This window comes from Fukomys damarensis, unplaced genomic scaffold (genome assembly GCF_012274545.1).
Source record: "Fukomys damarensis isolate Sample0158 unplaced genomic scaffold, DMR_v1.0_HiC HiC_scaffold_4, whole genome shotgun sequence".
NCBI classification, from domain to species: domain Eukaryota; kingdom Metazoa; phylum Chordata; class Mammalia; order Rodentia; family Bathyergidae; genus Fukomys; species Fukomys damarensis.
The window spans coordinates 33,182,082-33,206,475 of record NW_022900916.1 but is presented as its reverse complement, the minus strand read 5'-3'; the positions used below and the strand labels follow the sequence as shown (position 1 = coordinate 33,206,475).

Genomic DNA, 24,394 nt, shown 5'->3' with positions numbered 1-24,394 from the left:
GTACAGTAATTTCTTGATCCTTCCCAGTATGCAGGACCACCCTTGTGGGGCAGTTCTCTAAGAATTCTGGTTAATGCAGAATTATATTGTCGATATAAACATTATTTTTTATTTGTTTGTTTGTTCTTGAGACAGGGTCTCACTATGTAGTTGAGAGTGACCTGGAACTCACTATGTAGTCCAGGCTGGTCTTGAACTCATAGTGATCCTCCTGCCTCAGCCTCCCCAGTGCTAGGACTTACAACCACCCACCAATGCATCTAGCTAAACTGTGATTTAAATGGGTTTACATTCTTAACCACTAGATGGAGCCAATTTTATTTCTTCACTATGTGTAAATACAAACCTAGATGTGTGTTACACTTCAAATACTAGCATTAGGTTCCTTAAATCTACTACCTGTGATGTGTTGCTTAGAAGAAAATATTCATTTTCTTTATTAAAATCCTCTATGTTAAATTATATGAATACCTGCTCAATAAGTGACCATCCTGATACCTGACAATGTTATCTTAGAAGAGATTTAGGCTGAAACACTTCCTCTATTAAGTGATCCCACAGCAGTCTCCCAGCTCTCCTCTGCTTTCCCATAGAGAAGTTCATCCCAATTCCCCAGAAGAAAGATAACCAAAAATAATAGTAAGACCAGAACTGGCTTAAACTGAACAATATAAAACAAAACTGTCACACACTACAAAATAAATGTCCAGATTTTAATATAACAATTGAATTTGATTTAAAAGAAATGCATATATAATCAAGTAACTGTGAACCCACCACGTAGACCTACAGTTTTATGCATGCAAAAGAAATAGCTGTGATTATTTGCTACTGGTAGGAATTATTCACTTCACAATTGGTTAACTTTAGGGAAGAATTTCCTCTTGTGTCCTTAAATAAGAGTCTTCTTTTTAAAAAAAACATTAGGAATACTCAAATTGTGAGGCAAAGTTGCCTCTTAAGGGAATAAAATGACAAACCTGCTTTGGGTAGCAAACATTTTTTTAAAAGATGGTCTGGACGTATTTTTCTCTAATTTGTCCCCAACCTCACTATTCCTTACTCCCCCCTTTCTTATTTTCTGTAGCTGATATACACATTTAGGTTATTTACTCATCTCTAAAGGCACAAAGGTTGTGATTCTTACCAAAAAATCCTTATTAGCCTTTAAAAAAAGCTCAAACTTGATGGCACTGATGGGCAGAGGTGAGCAAGGGCTGCAGGAGCTCTGGACTCCGCCCCCCGCCACGCACCTGCGGCCCAGCCTGGAGCCCGGCTCGCGCCTCTGGCCCCTTTGCTGCTTCCTGACCCACAGACACCAGGCACACCAAGGCTCCATGCGCGGTTTACTTCATGAGCATATGTGAGTCGATCCTGGAGATGAAGGAGGACAGTAAAAGGACGACATGTAGCACCTTGGGGCAGACATTAAATTGTAGCCTAGATGGAATAAAGAGGTAAAGAAATCCTCCTGCTTGACAGCCTGAATTGTTACTCCTCTGCCTTGCTGCCCTGCCTCAGAACCAACTGTCTATGGACTGAAACCTCTACAAACTGTGAGCTAAATAAACCTCTCCTCTAGCTTGTGGGTGTCGGGCATTTTGTGCCAGCAATGAAAAAGTAACTAAGACAAGTAATTTATACTTTACTTCAATTTAGAGCTGTTTCCTATTCTTTCACTTCTAAACCCACCTACATTTTGTTCCACGTCTCTTGCAAAAACCCTAATAACAAGAGCTGCGGGCTGGAAGGGGGGCAGTCCTAGAGCGACCCCCATCTACTAGGGATTGGGCGGCTACAGAAGACAGTGAGTGACACAGTCTCTGTGGTGTTAAGGGCACCTGCTTTGCAGCCATGTCTCCGAATTCTCAATGAAAAGTCGGTGGAGGCGAGCATCTAGAGAGCAAGGTAATTTAACAACAACAACAAAAAAAGATAATTAGGATCCTGTTGCAGCAGTTAGAATGCAAAGGGAAAAAAGGCATAGAGAAAGACCACAGAACAAAGAGATGAACTGGGGGGGGGGAGAGAAACTGGAAAGCCTGGTGCGCTTCTAAGTGCAGAGGCCCTACTCTTTAGCCGAGCTCTGGGATTCGGTTGTGGGAGAAGGGGGCCTCACACAGCTGGAAACCCTGCAGTCCAGCCGGAGCGAACGCCCGCCGGACGAACCAGGGGATTGGCTGACACGACCCTGCTTCCAGCCAATCACGTTGCTCTCTCGGGCGCGTTTCTAATACCGGAAGAGACCGGCTGGAGGTCCGCCTCCTGCAACACGCGTTTCGGCTTTATTCCTATCCCCACCTACTTCCGGTCCCTGTGGCGTTTTGGTTGTTTGGGCGCGAATTCCTGTAAGTGCGGTTTTCAGACACGTTCAAGAAGAATCAGTCGGTGAGTCTTGAAAGCGTTTGACCTGCTGGGTGGGATAAGAGATGAGTTTTGTGGCCGGCGCGTTTTTGGAGCGCTCCGTGGTCTGCAGTTGAGCGTTACGTGATTTTCTGGGAGTAATGTCTGAGATCCAAACGCTTCTGCCACTCAGGGCCGCTGGTTGAAGCATTTGATTTTGCAGGAGGGAGTGAAACCACGTATACTCCTACTCTCTCCCTACTTCCCCGTCCTCCTCAGTTTCCCATGCCCCAGGCACACCCTCAGCCAGCCTTACAGATTAGCGTCTGTGCGTATCGCCAGGGATGATCCCGTTCCGGTTCACCTCTTGAGCCCGTTTGGGAGTCTAGATCGAGATACTTGATTTCCACGCTCTGCGGCCAGCTGGCAAGAGATCGAGATAGCACGGGGTGCCTCCCTCGTTCGTACAGTATGTAGTCGCCCGCAAACTACTGTTGGAGCCTTCTCTCCACTCGCCATCACACGTGAAAAGTCACACTGCGTGTTTCCGCCCCCTCGAGCTCTTGTCATCCGGCCTTTTCTAATTTCCCCTTATTTCTCCTTTAGGTAAATAATGCAAAAGAATTCATATAAGGTTTTCTCTGACAGGGTGTACTCCCACGTCTGCACAGGCAGTTTACGATAGTCATTCACTCATTTGGGTTTTTTAAAGCAGCCTTTGTCACATCATGTATAATAACTGTGTTCATATTTGTCGGCCCACTATTACTAGGCTCTGGTTTCCAGGGGATCAAGACCAGAGCAATATTTCTGTTTGTTTTAAAATACAACTGTTCTGACATTGTTAGGAATAATGGCTAATCAGTCACAACTGATACTTTTTGTAATGAGTTATTAGAGCCAGATGTGGTGGTGAGACTGTTAGATCAGTTACAAAAAAGTAATAGAAACCAAAACATCACACTGGGCCGGGGATATAGCTCAGTGGTTCCGCCACCTGCCTCACAAGCGCAAGGTCCCCTGTTCATCCCCGGTACCAAAAAAAAAAAGCAAAACTTCACTTTACCCAGATTCTGAATAATGTGGTTCCTTACTCTACGTGCAATTTCTCCTTTGTTACATTACTAGCATACCCAATTTCCTTATCTTGTCTTACTTTACTTCAAAACCCATCCATGAGTGCTTCATTTATAGACCTCTCTTGCAAGAGCTCACTATATACAGCAAATCATGTTGTTTACTAAATAAGAGCACCTAAGTGAAGGCTAATATATAGATTAAAAATGGTGTAAGTCTGATCCAGGTGTAATCATGGACGCTTATAATTGGGAGGCTGAGGCAAGAGGATTGCCATGCATTTGAGGCAAGCCTGGTCTACATAGTGAGACGCTGTCTCAAAAAGAAAAAAAAAAAAAAAAAAAGTTAAAAGCGTTATTAAAACGTATTATCTCCAAACTTCTATTTGTTATGATTTTTTTTTTAAAAAAGGGAATTTAGAGCAACATAGGTAGTCTTTTTAACAAAACATTGTAAAAAGCTTGCTGATTTTCCTGTGTTCTTTTCATCTTTAGCGTTTTTTAAAAGCAAAACTGTACTGTTTAGATCAAGATGCCTGGTAAAGCAAATGCTTCCAAGAAAACGTCTCAACAATTAAAAAAACCTTCAAAAAGAAAAATTGATGAAGTGGAGTTGTCAGAGAAACAGGTAATGAGAATATCAAATCCATCATTTAGAACTCTTAGAAGTATGTGTTTATCATTTGAAGTATGTGAAGACTAAGAGTCACTTTTTTTTGTAACATGACTTGTAAAGTTTACAGATAAAAACTTGTTTACTTTCTAAAATGAAGAAGTGACCATGAAATTCTTTGGCAAGAGGAGGTCAGGGGGTAGGCTAAGGAATTAAGAGTATGGAAGAGTAAGGAATTAAGTATACAAATTTATATTACATTTATCTGTTAAAAGAGAACAGAGTGTCAGTGGAGGAGATTTCTTCTAATACAGAAAAATTAGGAAGAGTTAGAAAAAATTGAGGAAGAATTAATTCTTCTTACCTTAATTTTGCCCTTGCCTCATAAAAGAGTAAATGAGCTAATCCTACCTTCTTTAGGTTTCACCCTGTTCAGTAGGCAATGCCTATATTTGTTTTGCAGATAAAATACATAACACTGTTTCACAGACAAAGTGAATATTTAAAAGATTCTTCGAATTACATAAAATTCTGTCATCACTAAGAATTACTTTAGTGTACTTTCTGCCTGTGATAGATATACACCATTCTTCTATAGAACTGCCAGTATACTTTTTTTCTCTCAGAAGATACATGAGTATTTGAAATACGTGACAAAGCTGTTGCAAAAGTGATACATTTTTATGTGATGTTTAATTCTCTCTTGTATGTGTTTTCCCTCTAGGTTAGAAGCACAATAAAAAGAAGTAAAAGTCATCCAAAGCACATGTCTTCTGAAGGTATTTCTTTTCTATATCTTGTTAAACGTGTATTTTTTTCTCAAGATATATTCATGACATTTTTTTCAGCATCTTTTTTATGAGTTCTGCACAAAATAGTAATGAACAGCCACATTTGCGTTCTCATAAGATACAGTTATTATTTTTGGTTAACTGAAATTTTACTAAGCACTTTAGCAAAATACAGTGAAGTTTCTATGCTACTAACTTCGTAGGAACTAGAGAAAATCAAAATACCTCACACTATGAATTATTATTTAGAGATAAATCTACTTTTTTTTTCAAGGCATTGTGCTTTTTTTTCTGCCACTGCTGTGTAGATTAATTTGGAACCACTACCTAAGACCTTGGAGTAAATTAATTTGGAGTAGTCATGTTTTCTTAAACCACTTCCTCATGGGAGGCTTCTAACTGTCCTCACCCAAGACTAAGTTTTGGTTTTATACTTCATACAGCACATTACTTCTTTATTTTGTAATGCTCTGCACACCTGTAATTTAACATCCTTTCTCTCCAAAATTGATCTTTAGGAAAGTCACTCATATCTCCTTTGTTTGTAAGTAGAACAACACCCACCATAGCTGCTGCTGAATACCTATCTGTCATTTTGTTCATCTGCTTTTTTTTCCAGTTGCCATACAGAATTTGGTAGAAACAGTTTTGTAAAACTTTGAATAATTATAGGTTGGTTAGGGCCGGGGCTTTAGCTCAGTGGTACTGCCGCCTGCCTTTCAAGTGCAAGGTCCCAAGTTCGATGCCTGGTACCAAAAAACAAAACAAAACAAATTATAGGTTGGTTGTTCATCTAATATTGTTTGGGGCTTGTATTGCAGTATCACTTAATACTGTTTCAGTTAACATTACAATGGGCTGAGCATATTCATAGTCAACACGTAGCACGTTAGAGCTCTGCAACAGCAAATTGGTTAAAAAGTTTATACACCTTTGTAATCTTTTGTTTGTATAATTCCAATAACTTTTTAGATAAAAGAAACTACTTTTTAAGTAAAAACATGCAAATTTCTGAACTAGTCACAGTATCTTCTGTCATCAATAACAGGACAAACAAATACTACTAATCTAAAGCAGATAAAGATAGCATCCAACAAGAGAAAAACCTGGCAGCCTCTTTCAAAGAGTGTGAGGGAGCATTTGCAAACGATGATGGAAGCAGTAATAATGTGAGTATAAAGTTTTGCTTTTTCCTCCTTTGGTTACCACTTGCATGTTTCCTACAGGTGTTTTTCTAAATATTACTCTATATTTTAAGATAATAGAATTTTTTTCTATTTCAGAAGAAGATATATTTAATGTTTTGTGATAGCATTAGTCTTTAACAAAAAATTTCTTTTATGTTCAAAACTTGGGATTCCATCAGTGAAATAAAAATCTTTGTGGCCAGATTGACCATCTATAAAAATTTTAATTTGTAGTGCCTGAATGTGGTGGCGCACGCCTATAATCTCAGCACTCGGGTGGCTGAGGCAGGAGGATCGCTGTGAGTTCGAGACCAGCCTGGACTACATAGTGAGTTTCAGGTCAGTCTCAACTACATAGTGAGACCTTGTCTCAAAAAAAAAAAAAAAAAAAAAAAAAAAATTAATTTGTTTTGTCAGTAAGATTTTTTGGAGGAAATTGAGTTCAGAATGACTCTTGATGTGGAAACTGCCATGCTATGGAAGATGCAAAGAAAAGATAGCATTTCTGCTGATTTAGAGCTGAGCTCCATCAGCAAAGCCAGCCATATAAGTTATTACTATACATTGTGGACCTCAAAATTTTTTGCTGAACTACTTAAAATATATTTCATATAAAAGGGAAAGTAGTGAATTCTGCCTACCTGGCAAGAAGAACACTTGAGAGAATTCAGAGAAAACGTACACAAATTATTTTACTTGTGTTTCACACTGATAATTTTCTTTTTTAGAGCAATTTTGAGTAATAATATTAAAGAAAAAGAAAAAATTCAGTATCATCTCAACTGCCTGAAGAAAAGGTAAGATAGATAGTTATATAACTGAAAATGATTAAAACATGATTTTTTTAAATCTGATTTTTCCTTTTTTTAAATTTTTGGCCAAAATAGATATTTTTGAAAGATGTGTTGTTGTTTCTAAGTGAACAATTTGAGAATATGTGTTCTTTGTATAAACAGGTATTACTGAAACATCCCCAATGTCAGAGAGTTTGTACAAAAGACTGAAAATTGACAACTTTTATTGTTACATTTTACTATTCCGTCTTAATGTTTTAAAAATATTTTCAACTTTATTTCCCTTAAACTTTGTTTTTAACAAGCTTAAGTTAGCAGTTCACAATTAATCAATGTGATATTTATCCTATTGTGCTTTTCTTTTAGTTCATATTTATAGTACATTATTTGCGCAAATAACAGTATAATCTTCCAAGGTATTACTGCTCTTCATCTCTTGGCAAGTCACTAATGGTTGTTTCTTTTCAAGTGTCCTTACAACCAAAACTCTCTCTTGCCCATGATTTTTAGTACTAAGTTTCTCTAGTATTTACTTAATGTTTTCCTTTCACAAAACAAAGTTTTACATCTCAGTTTTGGGTTTGCCTGGAAATGTTTATGACCCAGCACTCTATTTTTGGGAAGTCATTTGAGCACAAGTTCTGTTTACTTTTTCTTTAAGTATTATTCTATCCTTAGTAACAAAATAGGGAGGGATCCAATAGGTGGGTGTGCTGAACTCCATCACTGAGAGAAAATACCTGAGAAAATCAACCTAAAAGAAGTTTCAGAGGTTTTAGTCTAGGTCGGGCGTGGTGGCGCATGCCTGTAATACCAGCACTAGGCAGGCTGAGGCAGGAGTATCGCTGTGAGTTTGGGACCAGCCTGGGCTACATAGTGAGTTCCAGGTCAGTCTCATAGTGAGACCCTGTCTCAAAAAACAGCAACAACAAAAAACAAACAGAGGTTTTAGTCCATGATCACTTGGCCTAGTGATTTCTAGACCTAAGAGTAAGGCAGTCCATCATGGCAGAAACATGTGATAGTAGTATAAAGCTGCTTACCTCATGGTAGCCAGGTTGAAGTTTCTGTTACCCCATAACTCTTGCATTCTGCATGCCTGCAAAACTAGCATTAGATGAACAACATCAAAATGTACCATCAGCTCCAGCAATAGCCAGGCTCCCTTGGACCTGTAGCAGCTGTGCCTCTGACTACCTAGATGCTGAACATAGTGAAACAAATCTTGGAATAACAGTTTTCTAGGTGGCCCTATGCAGGCAGGGTACTCCTGTGCTCTCTTCTGGACCTGCTTGCTCCCACTTTCCAGTGTTCCTGCCACCATCCTACAGGGCCCTTAGCTGAGGACCAAATCTTTAGTACATAGCCTTTGGGGGACACTTAAACTCAAAACCATAATAATGAATCAAGATAGAAGTTTGTTGAGAGGGGTTGGACATCCCAAACCACAGGAACTTACCATCATATGTTAGTCTTAGCCGTGCTTCTCTGCATATTGGCAGCATTCTTTTAGAGTTTTGTTGTTGTTAGTTCACACTAGATGAAAACCGCAAACATGGGCAGCTCCTTTTATCCTTGTAAATAATAAAGAAAACTCTATCCCATTAGCTTCATTTAGAAAATTATGGGAGATATCTCTGATTGGCCCAGCCTAGGTGATGTGCCCATCCTTGCCCTAATTTTTGTGGCAAAAGCTTCCTCCCATGAACATGATTAATAAAATGTCTATCCCCTTCACCAGATGGAAGCAAAACCCTTCGCCACTACAGTGTTAAAAGCAAATGGTGATTAAGCATTGATGATATAGTAGCATATACTCAAGGCACACCTTTATTAGAGCTTGTGAGACTTTTGGAAATCTAATCATTATTTAGAACATTTGCAAGAGTAAATGGCTCTTCCACATAACTGAGTTGATAAAAACAAAAGTAAAATTTCAGGATTTAACTCAGGGACTTGCATATGTCAGGTAAGGACTCTATCACTGAGCCATGTCTCTAGCCCTTTCTTTTACTTAAAAAACTAAAATGTAGAAAGATTTATGCAGACAGGTTTTTTTGTGCTTATTATGAATGATAGGCTAATGGTGATTTTTCTGTATAACTGAAATTTATCTTCACAGTTTAATGAAAATTACAATTTGTGAAGTTTATACTTCTTTTTTTCACAGAAAGTTAAGATTTTGAACACGATCTCAGATAAATCTTGGATTCCAGTGTTGTTCTGATTCTTTTAAATCTTAAGTACTCTTTGAGTATCTACTCTGAGATGCTTGGGACCAGGAATGATTGGGATTTGAGATTGGAGAGAGCTTGGTATTTGTACATATACAATGAGGAGTCTTAGAAGTGGGACCCAAATCTAGACATAAAATTCATTTATGCAACATACATACTTTATACACATAATCTGACTTAATACTATATAATTTTAATAATTTTGTACATCAACCAGAGTTTTATGATACCAGTTATTGCTTATGTCATATCACCCAGCGAGTTTCAGATTTTGGAGCACTTTGGATATTTTGGATTAGGGATATTCAACTTACAGTCGAATTTTTAGAATACAAAAATGTTTTTATCAGGTAGAAGCAACCAAACTTACTTTTTCCTCCTTTATTTCTTCCTTATAGAAATTAAGAATCAAATCTGAGAAAGCTGTTTTGCTCTTGCTAGATATGAGGATAGAAAAAGATCAGTTTCTAGAAATGATGTAGTCAATTCATATTTGTAGGAGTATTTTTTATTTGAATATCGAATACCATTTATGTTGCTACTACTTTAAAGCAAATCATTTTAATCTTAGTGCTATAGTTCTTTAAACTTCGTGGAACTTGGTTTTCTTTTAAAACATTTAGATTAACTAGTGTAGAAATTTGCTTTTATTGGTTGTGTTCTTTAATACTGACATTTGGGATTTAGAGTCATATTTAAGACCCTCCGACCAGTGTTCCATCTCTTAGCGAACAGTCCGCAACAAGTGATAGACTTCTGTGCTGTAATAATCTGGGGAACGTATTTAAAGGATACACAAATTTTAATTTAAAGTGTATATCAATAAATATTGTTACATTGTAAAAGAGAAAGTATTCTTTTTGTAGATAGCTTCAGTCATGTGATATGAGGTAATAAATAGAAAAGTTAAGTAATGACTTATTATCAGGGCTTTTGGGGGGGCATACTTACTGCTGATAATAAAAGTAGCACTTATGAATATGAGGGGGAAAAAGAACTGTTTCAAAAGTAATACTAATGATAATTTTAAAAATAAAATAATCTTGTCTTCTGTTCCTAAGGTTGCTACAACGGTGTGAAACCCTGAAAGCCCCTCCCCAAAAACTGAAATATTTAACTAATGTGACAAGTCTACTGAAAATGGAAAGAACACAAAACAGAGATAATGAAGAAGGGCTGGCATTATTGCAGGTAGGACATTTGAACAGAGAATCCATAGAGCTTTGGGGGTGGGGAGACAAAAGTTTCTTAAATTATGATACTCATCAAACAAATACTAGATCTTGAACCAGATTTTTAATTTATTATTAGTGTATTTCGTTGTTGTTGTTGTTGTTGTCATTAATCATTGCAAAAACTACCTACACTATAAGCCTCTAAAATTGAAGGGCTTCCTAATATATTTGATGGTAAAGCAGCCATCTTGCTGCACCTGCCTGGCAAGCAGAAGGTCCTGAGTTCAATTTCTGGTATCATAAAGTAGCAATCTTATTTTTTTCATCAGGTTATTTTAGCTGAACTGTCTTAATATTTTTAATATCACTAAATGCTGTGGAATTTTAAAACATTAGTTTTGTCCTGTACATAGTAAGAAGATACAATCATTGTCGATGTTTTTACTATTATTACAGGTCATGTGCATTTAGGGGTTTCTGTCTAAGCACTACATCCTTTAATCCTCACAATGAGTTAGATTCTATCCATAATAGCCTTATTTTACAAAATACATGAAAAAAATACACGTTACTATTTCTGACCTTAGATAAACTGCTTAAAATTGAGATCCTGCTCTGGTCAGTCAAACTTCAGAGCATGATTCTGCTGTATCCTAATAGGATAGCATTAGCTATCATGATTAACCTTAAGCGGGCCAGGGATTTAGTGCAGCGGTTCGGTGGCCTGCCTTGCAAGCACAAGGACCCGAGTTCAATCCCCAGTACCAAAAAAAAAAAAAAAAAAAGATTAACCTTAAGCTTTTAATTAGTGGATATCGGAACAACTTGGGGAAAAAAACAACCTCAAGGAGCTTATCAATTAACTAGATTATATATTTTTTAACTATTTTAAAGTAGTTTGTAAATATGGTGTCTAGACCTTTGTTAATTCATTTAGAGCACAGTAGCAGTAGTACATAGTTTATGTGAGGAATAGATCCCCAAGAATTTCTGATAATTCACAATTCACAAATAACTATTTTTTTCCTCAGTATTAGAGATAAAGTCAAAGGGATAAGACAACAAATGTACATAGCATATTTCCCCCAAAATATGACTGGACCTTATTAATTTTTGCTCCAAACACCCAATAGGGCTTATTTTCAGGGGATATCTTATTTTTTCATGTACAGCAAGCTACATTTATTTATATAAAATAACATACATTTATTCAAATACAGTAGTTCTAATTGTGAGAAAATCAAATACTATAGATTTGATAAGAATTTATTGAGTCTTTTTAGTGTGATAATTGATACATGAGGATTCATGACAATATTCTCTTAGTATGTGTGTCTGACATTTTCCATAATAATGAGTTAAAGTCTCTTTCTCTATACAGTGTATATTCTGGTGGAGCTCAAGGTTTTAGACACTAAACGATTAGCACACTCTTCCTGTAAAAGACCAGACAAGTATTTTAACCTTTGTGGAACACACGTTTGTTGTTTTTTGTTCTGGTTTTTAACCATCCTTTAAAAGCATCCCGTAGGCTGTTGCTGACCCCTGCCATTACTCTTTAAAAAGAACAGTCATGTAGAAGCCGTATTACATTTCTTGAAGGGGACTCTCGTAGTTGCCACCAGTAATTTGCTTCCAGTATTGGAGAATGATATGGAGGTAGCCTATTGCTGGACAGGATTAAGAGTTGTTCTTTCTGTATCTTTTCTGTATGATTCATTCACTTGTTCCCTAACTCCAGAGGCATTGCTCTCATTAACAATTGCTAGGACTTGATTTGGAAGTCACGCAGTGTTCCATACCTTTAAGAAACCTGGATGCTGGCTAATTCTCTACTTGCACTGGAGCCAAGACATCCCTAATATTTTCAAATTCATTTCATTAATTCATTTTCTTTTTATCTTCTGCTATATATCGTATATTCAATTAATGTGAGAAACTCTCATTCCTGGTTTTGTTCTGTTTTGTTTTGTTTTGTTTTGTTTTTCCAGTACCAGGGATCAAACTCAGGACCTTGCACTTGCAAGGCAGGCATAGTGCCACTTAGCTACAGCCCCAGCCCTCTATTCCTGGTTTTTATACTATTCCAGTCCTAATGCCCAGCATTGATTGCTTTTGGCAGGTTGCAAAAGACAATCAAATATTCCTAACTATATGAAAATAAGTTAGACTTTCTTTGTCACATGAAGTTATATGCTACTGAAAGGTGGCTGCTGTACTTGCTGTTATCAGTACTAGGGCTCTGCAAGACTCTCACTTGGGTCTCCCAGGACAACTGATACTAGCGCTTTGGTAAACTTTTAAGGAAAAGTTCTCCTTATTCTGCTGTAACCCTTATAATCCATTATTACACTGGCAAGGCAGTTTTCTAAGAAGTTTGTCTTTTGAAAGAAAAACAAATATCAGTATTTTCTTTCAAAAGCGTTTTGGTACATGAAGCATTTTATATAAATCTATTAGTGTTTAATTTCATAATATATTTAAATTTTAATATTTTCTTTTTGATTTAGGAAGAAATAGACAAAATAATACAGACTACAGAGTTGGTGACTGGGAATATTCAGAGTCTGAAAAATAAAATTGAAATTCTGGCACATGAGATAGAGGAAGAGGAGGAAAAGGCAAAAGAGGTAATTGTACATGTTTGTAATACATAATAATTACATCCATCATGCGTGGGTGCGTAACATATCTTAACTCTTTTACCCCCTCACCCCCTCCCCACTCCCTCCAGAATTTGGATATACTTTTTAATGCTTACATTTTTAAAAAACAACTTTCAAATATAAGATCAGCAAAATCAGCCTGTTGAATAATCTCTAGCTTTGTTTCTATTTAGATGCTTCCACTGGATAGACGTAACATACTTTCTCTCCCAGAACTTTCTCAGCACAGTCTGAAAGCACCCACACTGCAGGCAAGTACCTGTCTACTGTACCGACTGCATCACCTGATGCACTGATACATGTGAAATCACATCCTGTGTCTTTTAAACAAATCTAATCCTAAAATAAGCTGTGTGACAAATTCCTTTTCTCATTGGACTATGTAGGTTGAATATCTTTCCTTGTAAGTTCATGAAGATCTCATACTTGTCAGTAGTTATATTACAGTCTATTGTTTGGATATACATAATTTGTAAATTACTAGTGGAAATAAATCAACTTTGTATCATAGATAATGCCGGGGGATGTGCACACATAGATGTATGCATATTTATGTATCTGTGTAGTCATAACTGTATGATACATTTCGGGAAGAAAATCTTGACAATTGTTTATACTTCTAAGGTAGTACATAATTCTTTATAAAGTAGCTTTATCATATTTTTAGTAAAGTACAGTAATTTTTCTTTCTTCAAAGGGCCACAATACATATTATAGTATCAATGTTTATAGTAGTAGAATGTCTTCATGTTTTCTCAAAACGTAATTTAAAGTTTTTGTATTTGTAATCTTCCAGTGGAGAGGGGGAAAGATAGCTTTGAAAGATGAATGGTTGTTTATTGATAATTAGTGAACTTAGGTGATAGATGCTTATAAAGATCTCTGTAAATAACAGACATTTGACCTTTTTCATAATAAAATATTAAAAACCAATTATACTATCTTACCCACAGAAAGAAGTTTTGATGCAAATTCCAAACCAGAATGTTCTTCTAAAAGACTTGGATGTTCTTCATAATTCATCCCAGATGAAGAGCATGTCAGTGTTCATTGAAGAAGCTTATAAGAAACTAAGTGCCTCTTAGAGAATTTTTTTACATTGTTTCCTATTAATTTAATGTTTATAAATTTGTAAAACTATTAACCTATGATGTTACAGAGGCTGAAGCTTCTGCAGGATTTATGATCCTCTAATATGCACTTTAAAATTGGCCTATGTGGGCCTATCATTAGCATCTAATGTAGTCCTAAATACTGTTTTTAGCAGTTGCGAAGTCTAGAAAATCAATATTTATATTGGTGTACTGCAGTTATTTGCCTAAAACATATGGTGGGAATAGCTAGGATAGCTAGTTTGTGACGGCTACTTGGAGCTTACCTGTTGTTGGCACAGAGGAGTTATGATGCTGGGACATTGTATGTGTGAAGTGCCTGTGTGTAGAGCTTACAGAATAGAAACGTGTTTACATCACTCATTCTGTAGCTGAGAGCTTGCTTTGAAAAATCCCCGAGTGTCCCTACCCTTACCTAACTCCCTAATCTTGTTCAATAGTTAAAGTTTTCTGGGTTCCTTCAGCTTTGAAATTGGCGTTAAGTTTTTATTTCATTTATTTCCTACTGTCATCAAAGCATACTCTTAAGAAAACTATTAAAAAGGAATCTAAGCACATTTATTCCCTTAAAACAAACGAAAAAACTGTTTTGAGAACACCCGTTGCATGAGAACTAGCCACCAAAGGTTCTTGCTCTGAGAAACGAAAGAAGGCAGACAGCTGGGTCTGGTGGCACATGCCTGTAGTCCCAGCACATGGGAGGCGGGGGCAGGAGGATCTCTGCAAGTTCAAGGCCAGCCTGAACTACATAACAAGACCCTGTCTCAAAACAAAACAAAAAGAAGACAAATTTGGGGTCAGCAAAATGTGTTTCTCAGCAGCAAGATAGGTAGATTCTTGCACCCCTGACTTCAGCAGCAGGAAGAAAGGGATTGATTATATGCTAAGCCAGACAAAGTTGTCCAATTAGAATGTATAATAAGCTTTTATATATAAATAGATTATATCAAAAATCATATGTGAAATAAAATAGTTGCAATTTTTGTTTCTAACGTAAAATGCTTTTGGCAGTTTATTTAGAAGTTACTGGGCTAGGCATGGGGGCACATTCCTGTAATCCAGCACTCAGGAGGCTGAGGCAGAAGGATCGCTGGAGGTTCGAGGCCACATTGGGCTACATAGTGAGCTCAAGGCTGGCCTGAACTGCAGAGTGACAACCTGTCTCAAAAAAAAAAAAAAAAAAAGTATACATAGTGAGTTCCAGGTCAGTCTCAACTACACAGTGAGATCCTGTCTCAAAAAAAAAAAAAAAAAAAGTTCCCATAAATAGACCACTGAGAACACACCTGTAGTTAAAGTGAGTGTATGCTTACTGTTATGAGAACCACATATCATGGGATCCTGGAACAGCTCAGTAAAAGCATCAAAAGGAATATCCTCATAGGAAATAAGAGACCATTAATGGATTTTAAAGGGAAAGAGACTTCATGCAAAGAACTATGGGAGTGTAGAGCAATTCTGCATCATTTTGGGGGCAAATTTCATGATTAAATCAAGATTAAGCCTGGTTTTCATGCCTACTGGCTGGTTACAACATGTTGAGTCAACTCTTCTTGCCTGTGGTCACAGCTAAAACCTCAGTGGTCAGGTGAGGCTGTGATGCTCCAGGGCAGGATTATAGCAGCTGGAGATATCCGGGAGGAACCAAATCTTCACCTGCATGGTTCCTCATTGTTCTAGGATTATCCCCACTGCCCTCTGAGTCATCTACTTTTGTTTCTCCGATGTCCTGTGTGGCAGCTTGGGGTCTGGGGTCTTTGCTGCGTAGAGCTGCATTGATCAGGCCAAAGTTCAGTTTCTCTTAAGTCTCATTTCTGTCTATGTATTAATTCACCTTGTGCTGTCATGGCTCGCAGGTGACTCAAGGTGTGATGCAGAGGTTCTGATCACATTGCCTTTCTTTGTTCCCTATAGCAGAGGAACTAAAAATAACATTCTATAGAATATCTTTAAAAACTTCCAGGAAACTTAAAATATCATGCTTTGAGAGTGACTAAGCCTGTGATGGTTAACTGATTGTGTCAACTGGTATAAGAAACACCCAGCTAAATTGGATCAGCATAGTTATGGGTGTGAGTGACAGCAACCAATAGGCTTGCCACCTGAATGGTATAAAAGGAAAATAGAGAAGGAAGGCTCATTCATTTCTTCAAAGGGACTCCAGTCTTCATCTTTACCTTGGACACCATCTCCTGGCTTCCAGCAGTTTCTTCAGCCTCCTAATACAGACACCATATACTACAGTGAGCTGCAGTCCTTTGACTGGATCCTTCATATCTCCATCACCCAGACAGCCCTTTTGCACTGACTCGGGCTGGCCATTTCAAACCAACCCTGTAAACCCTTATATGTGTTTATCTTGCATTAAATCTGTTTCTCTAGTAATCACTGACTGATACTGTTAGGTAAAAAGAGCCCAAAACCAGGACCTTTATCCTGAGGAGGATCTGCCAGGCTTACTCAGAACAAAGAAGAGAAAAGCAACATAACAGAAGGGGAGCATCTTTTATAGAGGTGGGGTGGAGTTAGCCTGTACTGGGGTGGAGTTGAGTGAGGTGGTATTAAGGGATTGGAGGAGCCTGTGACATCACTAGTTGCTACGAGGTAGCAAGTATCAGGTGAACCTTTCCTGGTGGGAAGGCATTATGGGAAGGAGGCTGCTATTCCATGTGGTGGCCATTTCAAGGCACAGAGCATTATGGGAAGGAGGAGGCTGCTATTTGATGTAGCAGCCATCTTAAGTCAAGGGAAATCTAACAGATACAGAGCCCTAAGTCATTGGCTGTTAACATTAATCATGAAATACTAGCTCCTGCTGAGGAAGGGAAGAGTTACCTTAACTATGTTTTGTTTTCCTCAGAATGTCTCTTTAACAGATTATTCGAAGTGAATTAGAATTGCAGCATTGTTGCTGATCGTTGTTCATCATGCATGAGCTAGTTATACTTCTCCTGTGTCACTCTAAAAGTAAATACCTTAACTTTGAGAGGTTTGTAGGATTCCTGACAGTAACAATCCCACACGTACACAATATTTTCTGTAAAGGCTTCACTTTTGGTATATGTACTTTAAAGAATTAAAGAATTACAGATACAGATAAAATTAAAATTCAACTGCACATGGCACCAATAATACAGATAGCAGCTCTAATTTGTAGTGTCCTTACGTACCATTCTCCCATACAGGTCAACCCAATTATGATAAAGCCCTTTATTAGTGACCAGGTGCCCATATTAGAAATGTGAAGTTCTAAAAAGTACATGCTTTGGTATAAAGGATACAATATGTAAAAGTATAGCATATGTATTCCAAGTATTAGAAGATACTAAATACTAAAGGTAGTATACCAAATGAAAAAAATTACATATATCCTTCAATAAATAGTCAAGAAAACTGGTTAACTACACTATGGGGCAAGGGCATAGTTAATATTCCAACTTTATACCCAAATAAATTCTATATAAAATAGCAGAAACTAAAGTAAATTTTGAACTTGACAGATTTCACTGTATCAAAAGTGCTATATTCATTTAAGCAAAAATGAAACTATAAAAGAAATAAAGACAGGGCTGGAGATTTAGCTCAGCGGTTCAGTGGCCTGCCTTGCAAGTGCAAGGACCCGAGTTCAATCCCCAGTACCAAAATAAATAAATAAATATTATATACATTTTGAATTTTTTGAAATAAGATTTTAAAAGAACAAGCCAAAACAACACAGTGTAAAATATATGTAAAACAATCAAGAGTTCTAAAATGTTACTAATACTTTGAAAACCTGTTAGGAAAATATATAATTCCCAAAGAAAAATACATAAATGGACAATAGGTACTTGAAAGGTGTTCAACCTTACAATAATCACTTAAATGCAAATAAAATGTCCTTACCTATCAGATTGGCAAAGATTTTTTAAAAGCTAAAGGGAAAATTGTTGAACATACTAGAAAATTGGCATGCAGTAAATCTGCTGAAAAAAGATAATTTGGTATAACTTTTTTCCCCCCATTAAGTTGATATAACTTTTGAGAGACAGGCCATATAGGTATGTTGCAGACCTTAAGGGGAATGCTAGTCATTTAAAAATTTTTTAATCTGAGTCCTTCCATTGCCCTCTCTGTTGGGCATATTGTTATGGTTGAGTGATTGTGTGAACTAGAGAAGTTTGGCTAAGAGAAGCTTAGCCAAAGCAGCTCAGCAATTCCACACCTTAGGGCTGCTCCTTTCTGACTGTTATAAGAAATGAGGACGGTGGACTTTGGTTCCTTCGGAGAAGCTCTAGTCTTTGCCTTCCAGCGAAGACCCTTCAGTCTTCCAGGACAGACCCATTGGCCTCCCGATACGGACACCCACAGGACACAACAGCAAGCTACAGAACTTTGAATCCTTCAATCTCCAGTGTGCAGAGAGACTCTCTGGACCCCTTCTCATCCGACCCTGGGGGTGGCTATTGTAAGATAATCTTGTTATCTTGTGTTTTACCAGTTCCTCTAGTAAATACTGACCTGTACAGATTTGTTTAACAAGTAGGCTTTGTTTCATGTGAGACACCTGCACTGGAACATAAAATTAAGGGATTTACTTTCTTTGATCTGGTTGGATAGAATTTCTTGGCATTCTCTGTTTACTAAAAACATGCAGTTGCACCTGTCAAAATTAGTATTTGAATTGTTCATGGCTTACGATCTAAGCACATCTAAATCCTCTCATGTTTCATTCATTGTCAAGAAATATTCAGCTTTAAGAAAAAGAAAGCTAAAGCATGGAGAAATTCAAATTTCTCAGATGTGTTTACATCTTTAAAATGGCTAAGCCATTGTTTGTGTTCTATTTCATCTTAAAAGTTACTGCTATTGAGTGTATTTCTTCACTACTAAGCCACCATAGAGCCATACTTGGTTGACCTATGCATTTGGTCTTTTCATTAAAATTTCCTATGCTTGTTACAGGCTACGGATTTACTGTACCAAAGATACCAAAGACTGATTATAGTGTTAAACTTGGATAAAGAGGAAGGTGAAGGAAGACATTTTCCAAATTCAATAAAAGCATTATAGAATACAACTTTAAATGAAATTACTCATTTTAAACTGGTGAAACAAATGTATCTTAGCCAACTGCACCCTATTTCCACTCCTTTACATTAATGCAAATTTTCAAGTGGGGCAAGAAGACTATACGACAGCAATAATGATAAAAATGCCTGACATTGATTGTGTGCTTGTATCAGGCGCTGTTGTAAGCCATTAGGTGTTTTATACCAATGTTTAGTCTTAACAACAACCCATGGGGACTAAACTCATCATAGTTACTATTATCTCACATCCAGCTTCTGAAGAAACTGAGACACAGTTTCTTACCCATCTGAAGATCACACAAAGAGGAAGTAATAGAACTAGGAAGTGAAAAAATTGACACTTTGACTTTGTAGGAATTTTCTGCTAGGCTATAAATAGGGGAGGCTACTGAATTTAATGAGTAAATCCTGCTACAACAAAGTACAAATCCATGTATTTTTCTGGGTCCAAGAATACTATGTGTCACGGTTTTGTTCACTTAAAACTTCCTTTAAATTTATCTTACACTGACAGCCTTGTTAGTCTCCCCTCCCTTTTTTGTTTACTTTTAATTTCAAAGTTGTAAGTTCATTTTTGATTGGAAGATATGTCTCAAATTTAGTTACTTTCAACCAATGCAGTTTTCCTGGGAAAGTAGGTTTTACCTTTTTGATTACTTTTCCTTAGGCAAAAAGCAACCCTTTTAATTCATTCTGATGCTTTATAGAAAACAACGAACTTTGAAAAGAGGTAGACGTTTGTTTTGGATGCACTTGGAAACAAGGTAAGCTGAAAGATACAAGATCGATCAGAATGTCATATCCTCAGTTACAAAATCTAAATTTGGGAAGATCTTAATCTTTCTGTCTCCATAAATAACCTGAACCCTAATTTTTTCCATTTTCTCTGAGATACTGTACTTGATCTCTAAAGAACTTCTGTTCAATTTTTAAATTCTTTTTCTCAATTTATATTTTGAGAATACCTTAAGATCCGTAGGGCTACAACAGGTATGTGTTGCCCTTTACAATATCTTTTTAAAAAGATAACAGTGTGAAAAACACTTCTTTTGACACACAGTAGTTGACATCTAAAATAATTTCTCTAATCACTTTCAACCTTCAACTGCGATTGTATTACTTATAAAACATAAAGACGGTAAACAGCATCCTCCCGTGAGATCACATTCAAAATAAAGCACTCTCCATGTGCCGTTAAGATGTCCATAGGGCTTAATATCCAAGACTCAGGTGTTGTGCTGTACACTGAGATGCCTACATCGGTTCTTCCATGGTGAGACTGCAGCCAGGTGAGGGTAGAAAGCTGAATCATTTTTCAAAAGAATCGGGTAAAGGAGTAAATATTCTCAAAATTACTCTCAATTCCGCAAGCATGTTCATTAGAGCCCTTTCAGCCTTGGAAGTTTAGGGCATCAAAATCAGTTTTCTTCAGATTAAATAAAAATTCCTGACAGGGTAAGAGCTCTATAGTATTTTCTTATTGTTTCCTATCTGCCTGCTTCCCATTCCTTCAGTGTTCCTTTGCATGATACCCTGATGGATATAGAGGTTTTATGTCTAAAAGATGTCCACTTCCAAATCAAAATTAGTATTCATTGGCTTGTACACCATAAGACTAAATGCTACAGAAAGGAAGAGGTGAAATGAAAAAAACCTGTGTTGTATTGAGATGAGTTTCACCTTACAGAGCTCATAAGCCTCTCCCCATCTGTGGGTATGGACACTTTTTTTCTGCTTTCTGTTTCCCCTGCACACTAATTAGGGAGGTACCATGAAGTATAAATTTCCTACTTACACAGAAGGAGTTACTGCACCGATAAACAGCTAAAAGATCGCAGTGTCAGACTGAACTCCTCAACAACAGGTAAGTGTTTTTCATTAGAATAATAAATTCCAAATCGTCAGTTTGTAATTTCATTAATATATATTTCATAGAAAGATGAAATTCATCTGATATAAAAAGCATAAGTCATAATTAGGTTTAGAGAAAAGGATATATTTTTGTTTTATGGGTGTATTGTTTTAAAATTTTTGATATGAAGAAAATAAATCCTCTGCATTGTAATACGGGCTCAACTAGAGCAACAAAGAGATTAATCTCTGAACAAAAAGCCTGTATACCAGCATTGGATTGCAAGTGCTTGAAAGGAAACTTCTTTCCTCATTAAAAAGCACCCACAATTGTATTTTAAATTGTATATTATACCATGAAAAGAGATCTTATATTTTGTTTATAAGCAATAAAAGTTTCTCAGGAGAGACAAACTGCCATTGCCTGATTAACACTAATCACTAAAATATTTTAAGTTTACTGATAAAACTCTCAAATGTTCCAAGGAAAATTCAATTCCTAAAACTTCTGTGAGTACAATTATTTTCCTTCACAAAGACTTTCAGTTTTTGAGTCTGTCGGTAATTTGGTTAACGAAGTTACAAACCTTTACCTCCATGTTCTAGAACATTACTAAACACAGGAACTTGTATTGGAGGATAGGACATTCTGATTGATCTTGTATCTTTCAGAGTTAGTAGTTACCATATGACCTTTTAAACAAATGAAAATTGTTTTCTTATGAGAATTTCTACGTTCAGTTTTGTGGCATTAAGAACAATCTCTGGATTTAATGAAAGACAACTATGAAATTCATCCCTGTTTACTAAGTGGTTACTTTTAAATGTTACATGTAAATTACAATATCCTCTCAATCTCTTACCTTAGTTTGTCACCCTGAATAATTTGTGTTTGCAAGAACTTAGTCTAGAAAAGTATATTGACACTTGATCAAGGAGGATTTGAAAATAAGAAAATGTTAGAGAGAGCATAAAGGAAAAACCAAATGCTAGAATAAAGAGCATGATATGGTACATTAAACAATGCATTTAATCAGATTTCCTTTTGTCTGTTAGCTACTAGAAAACTTAGTATGGGTTCTCATCTCCTGCAAGTATAGTCAATTCTCATTATTTATGTAGTTACCATTAATTATAGTAGTTTTGCTCAACAAAGTCACATTCAATACTAGCTTAACCAATGCTGGAACATTGCTCCTAGTGTAATTAGGAAATTAAGTTCCTACAAACCTCTAGTTTCATCAGAAGATAATATATAACTTTGTTTTATGTATGTTTTTGTTTAAAGGCATGTTATTTGATATGTATTGTTGATTTGTTTTCATTGAAATCATGGTCAAGAACTAACGCCTTCACCCATATATTTTCTTAACACATTATCACAGCATTTCACACTATGCCATTTTGAACAGCAGAATAGAAATAATAATGATTATGTTTTTTCAAAGGTGCTAAATAGACCATAAAAAGGACATTTGCTTGCAGTATGAGAGCTGAAACAAGAAAGCAGAATGTACCCTGCCCTGTTCAGCCTTAGCTGGAAATGTGTGTGTGGAAAGTTTTTTACTGCTCTGCCCTCTGCAAATGACTGCAAAAGTACACTATTGTATTGATTTGTGGTTTACAAATCAATTTTAATGATTAAGTTTTCAAATATGAAATCTGTAAGGAAGATCAACCGTTTATAAAGTATTCCATATACTTTGCATGGTAAGTTCACTCTTAACTATATTCTTTTTCTAGCTCTTTTCCCTTTTGTTTAAATTTTCATTTAAACTGAATTTTTCTTTATATTTTATCTATTTAAAATGGTTTTATATCTTCTAAAGAACAAACAAGATAATAAGTCAGCAAATAATCAACAAATACTTGTCATTTCTACTCTGCATTAGCTCTTTTGCCAAATGTTAGAGAGCATAAGATCTCCAAACAGTGAACCTTCTTAGGAGATTCACGATCAATTGCCCTTTGAAATCATTTCATTTACCATCGAGAGATATTGAAATGTAATAAATGTGTTTAGCATAAATATCTATTAAAAGCTTATGGGGCTGAGGATTTAGCTCAGTGGTTTCGCCACCTGCCTCGCAAGTGCAAGGGCCAGAGTTCAATCCCCAGTACCAAAAAAAAAAAAAAAAGCTTAGAATTTTGAGTGATGACGCAAGTGAGTAAAAAGTGAAGCAGATACAAGAGTAAAGAGATGATGGCTTCACTTCTTTCTTCCTCATCCTAACATTGGGAACCTGGCCTTTTTCACAATCTGTAATAGTAGCCCAGACTCTTAGTACCTGAGGATAAGTCTTCTGATTATATGGTGCTGCCTCAGCTGTTGATATCTCTTCTGATTCCTGTGGAGAACGTAGGAATCTTAGTGCACCAGTCAGTGGACTACAGCTCACAGGGCTCTTCATAGGCTTCCTAGAGATTCATGCTCACATAAACCTCACAATAGAGTTCTCAGTCGGTTTTAGTTAGGTCACAGTCAAAAACTCAGGCTATCCTATAGTCACACAGGTGTGCCACATAGTGAAAAAAGCGAATTAATCTAGGAAATGTGTCATAAAAGAACAATTCCACCTCTCCCCACAATCCCAGAAGCACTATATTCTCCTGTCTAAATGAATTATCTTTGCCATCCTAGTGCCAAGAGTGGAAGTGAATAAGCTCTACTTACTACATTGACTATTAAAAAAAAGTTTTTAATCTTTAATTCAGTCAAACCTTGATTAAAATTAGGGAAAAATATTTTTCTGGAACAAAGCAGGGGGGGGGAGAGCCCCTGAATCTAGAAGATATAATTGCATGAGAATGGATTTGATTACATATTTTATGTTTAGGACCAATTTTATCAGGCTAAATGACTCTCAGCCTTTCCCCACCTGTGATTCTTTATCTTTCACATAGGCGTATCTTTCCATTGTTCCTCAAAACCACTTGAACCACTGAGGTTTCCCTCTAGTCTTTGTCCCATGTTGTAAAAAAAAAGGAGTTTCTTCACCCCAAGACTTACTTTAAGCTTCATGTTATCCATTCCACAACTATTTCAGAAGCTCTTATTGTGTGCCAGGCCCTGTGGCGGGTGCTCTGGTTATAGTGGAGTACAAAGCCAACAGGACCCTTCCTTCACACAACTGGTACAGAATTAAATCGAACACAAAGAAGTGTAAAATCACAGAGATAAGTGTCCTGAAAGATGTGTTTAGTACACCTTTAAGGCATTTAGTAGATTTATGACAGCGTAGTTAACCTCATTTCTGCAGGATTAGATCATTAACACTCTCCACTTCTACGTGTTCTCCAGTCACCTAGCCCAGTGCCTACCTGTCTTCCTCCTTCCGTCTTCAGAGGGAACAATGGTAATCGCAATCACACCCAAAGACAATGGGTCCAGAGCTCTATCAGTAGGTGAGAACATTAACAGGCACAGACTATATGCATACTTTAAGTTTCGGGTTTTTTTTTTCTTTTTTTTTTTTT

General features: G+C 36.7%; 1 protein-coding gene across 1 annotated transcript; it reads left to right on the top strand.

The window, feature by feature from the left end:
• The first annotated feature begins 2,024 nt into the window (after positions 1 to 2,024).
• On the top strand, positions 2,025 to 14,721 carry Cenpq (centromere protein Q). Its single transcript, XM_010609101.3, has 9 exons — positions 2,025 to 2,388; positions 3,915 to 4,047; positions 4,757 to 4,811; positions 5,872 to 5,992; positions 6,739 to 6,807; positions 10,103 to 10,232; positions 12,727 to 12,846; positions 13,056 to 13,133; positions 13,836 to 14,721. The coding sequence occupies exons 2-9, from the start codon at positions 3,952 to 3,954 to the stop codon at positions 13,965 to 13,967; spliced, it is 801 nt and encodes a 266-aa protein (XP_010607403.1). The 5' UTR covers positions 2,025 to 2,388; positions 3,915 to 3,951; the 3' UTR covers positions 13,968 to 14,721.
• The last annotated feature ends 9,673 nt before the right edge of the window (positions 14,722 to 24,394 follow it).

What these genes read in the sequence shown, in the direction of transcription:
- Cenpq (XM_010609101.3), top strand. Translation starts at nt 3,952, where the DNA reads ATGCCTGGTAAAGCAAATGCTTCCAAGAAAACGTCTCAACAATTAAAA. An exon ending in TGGAGTTGTCAGAGAAACAG is followed by an intron (nt 4,048 to 4,756) that starts GTAATGAGAATA and finishes TTTTCCCTCTAG; the next exon opens with GTTAGAAGCACAATAAAAAG. An exon ending in AAGGGCTGGCATTATTGCAG is followed by an intron (nt 10,233 to 12,726) that starts GTAGGACATTTG and finishes TTTTTGATTTAG; the next exon opens with GAAGAAATAGACAAAATAAT.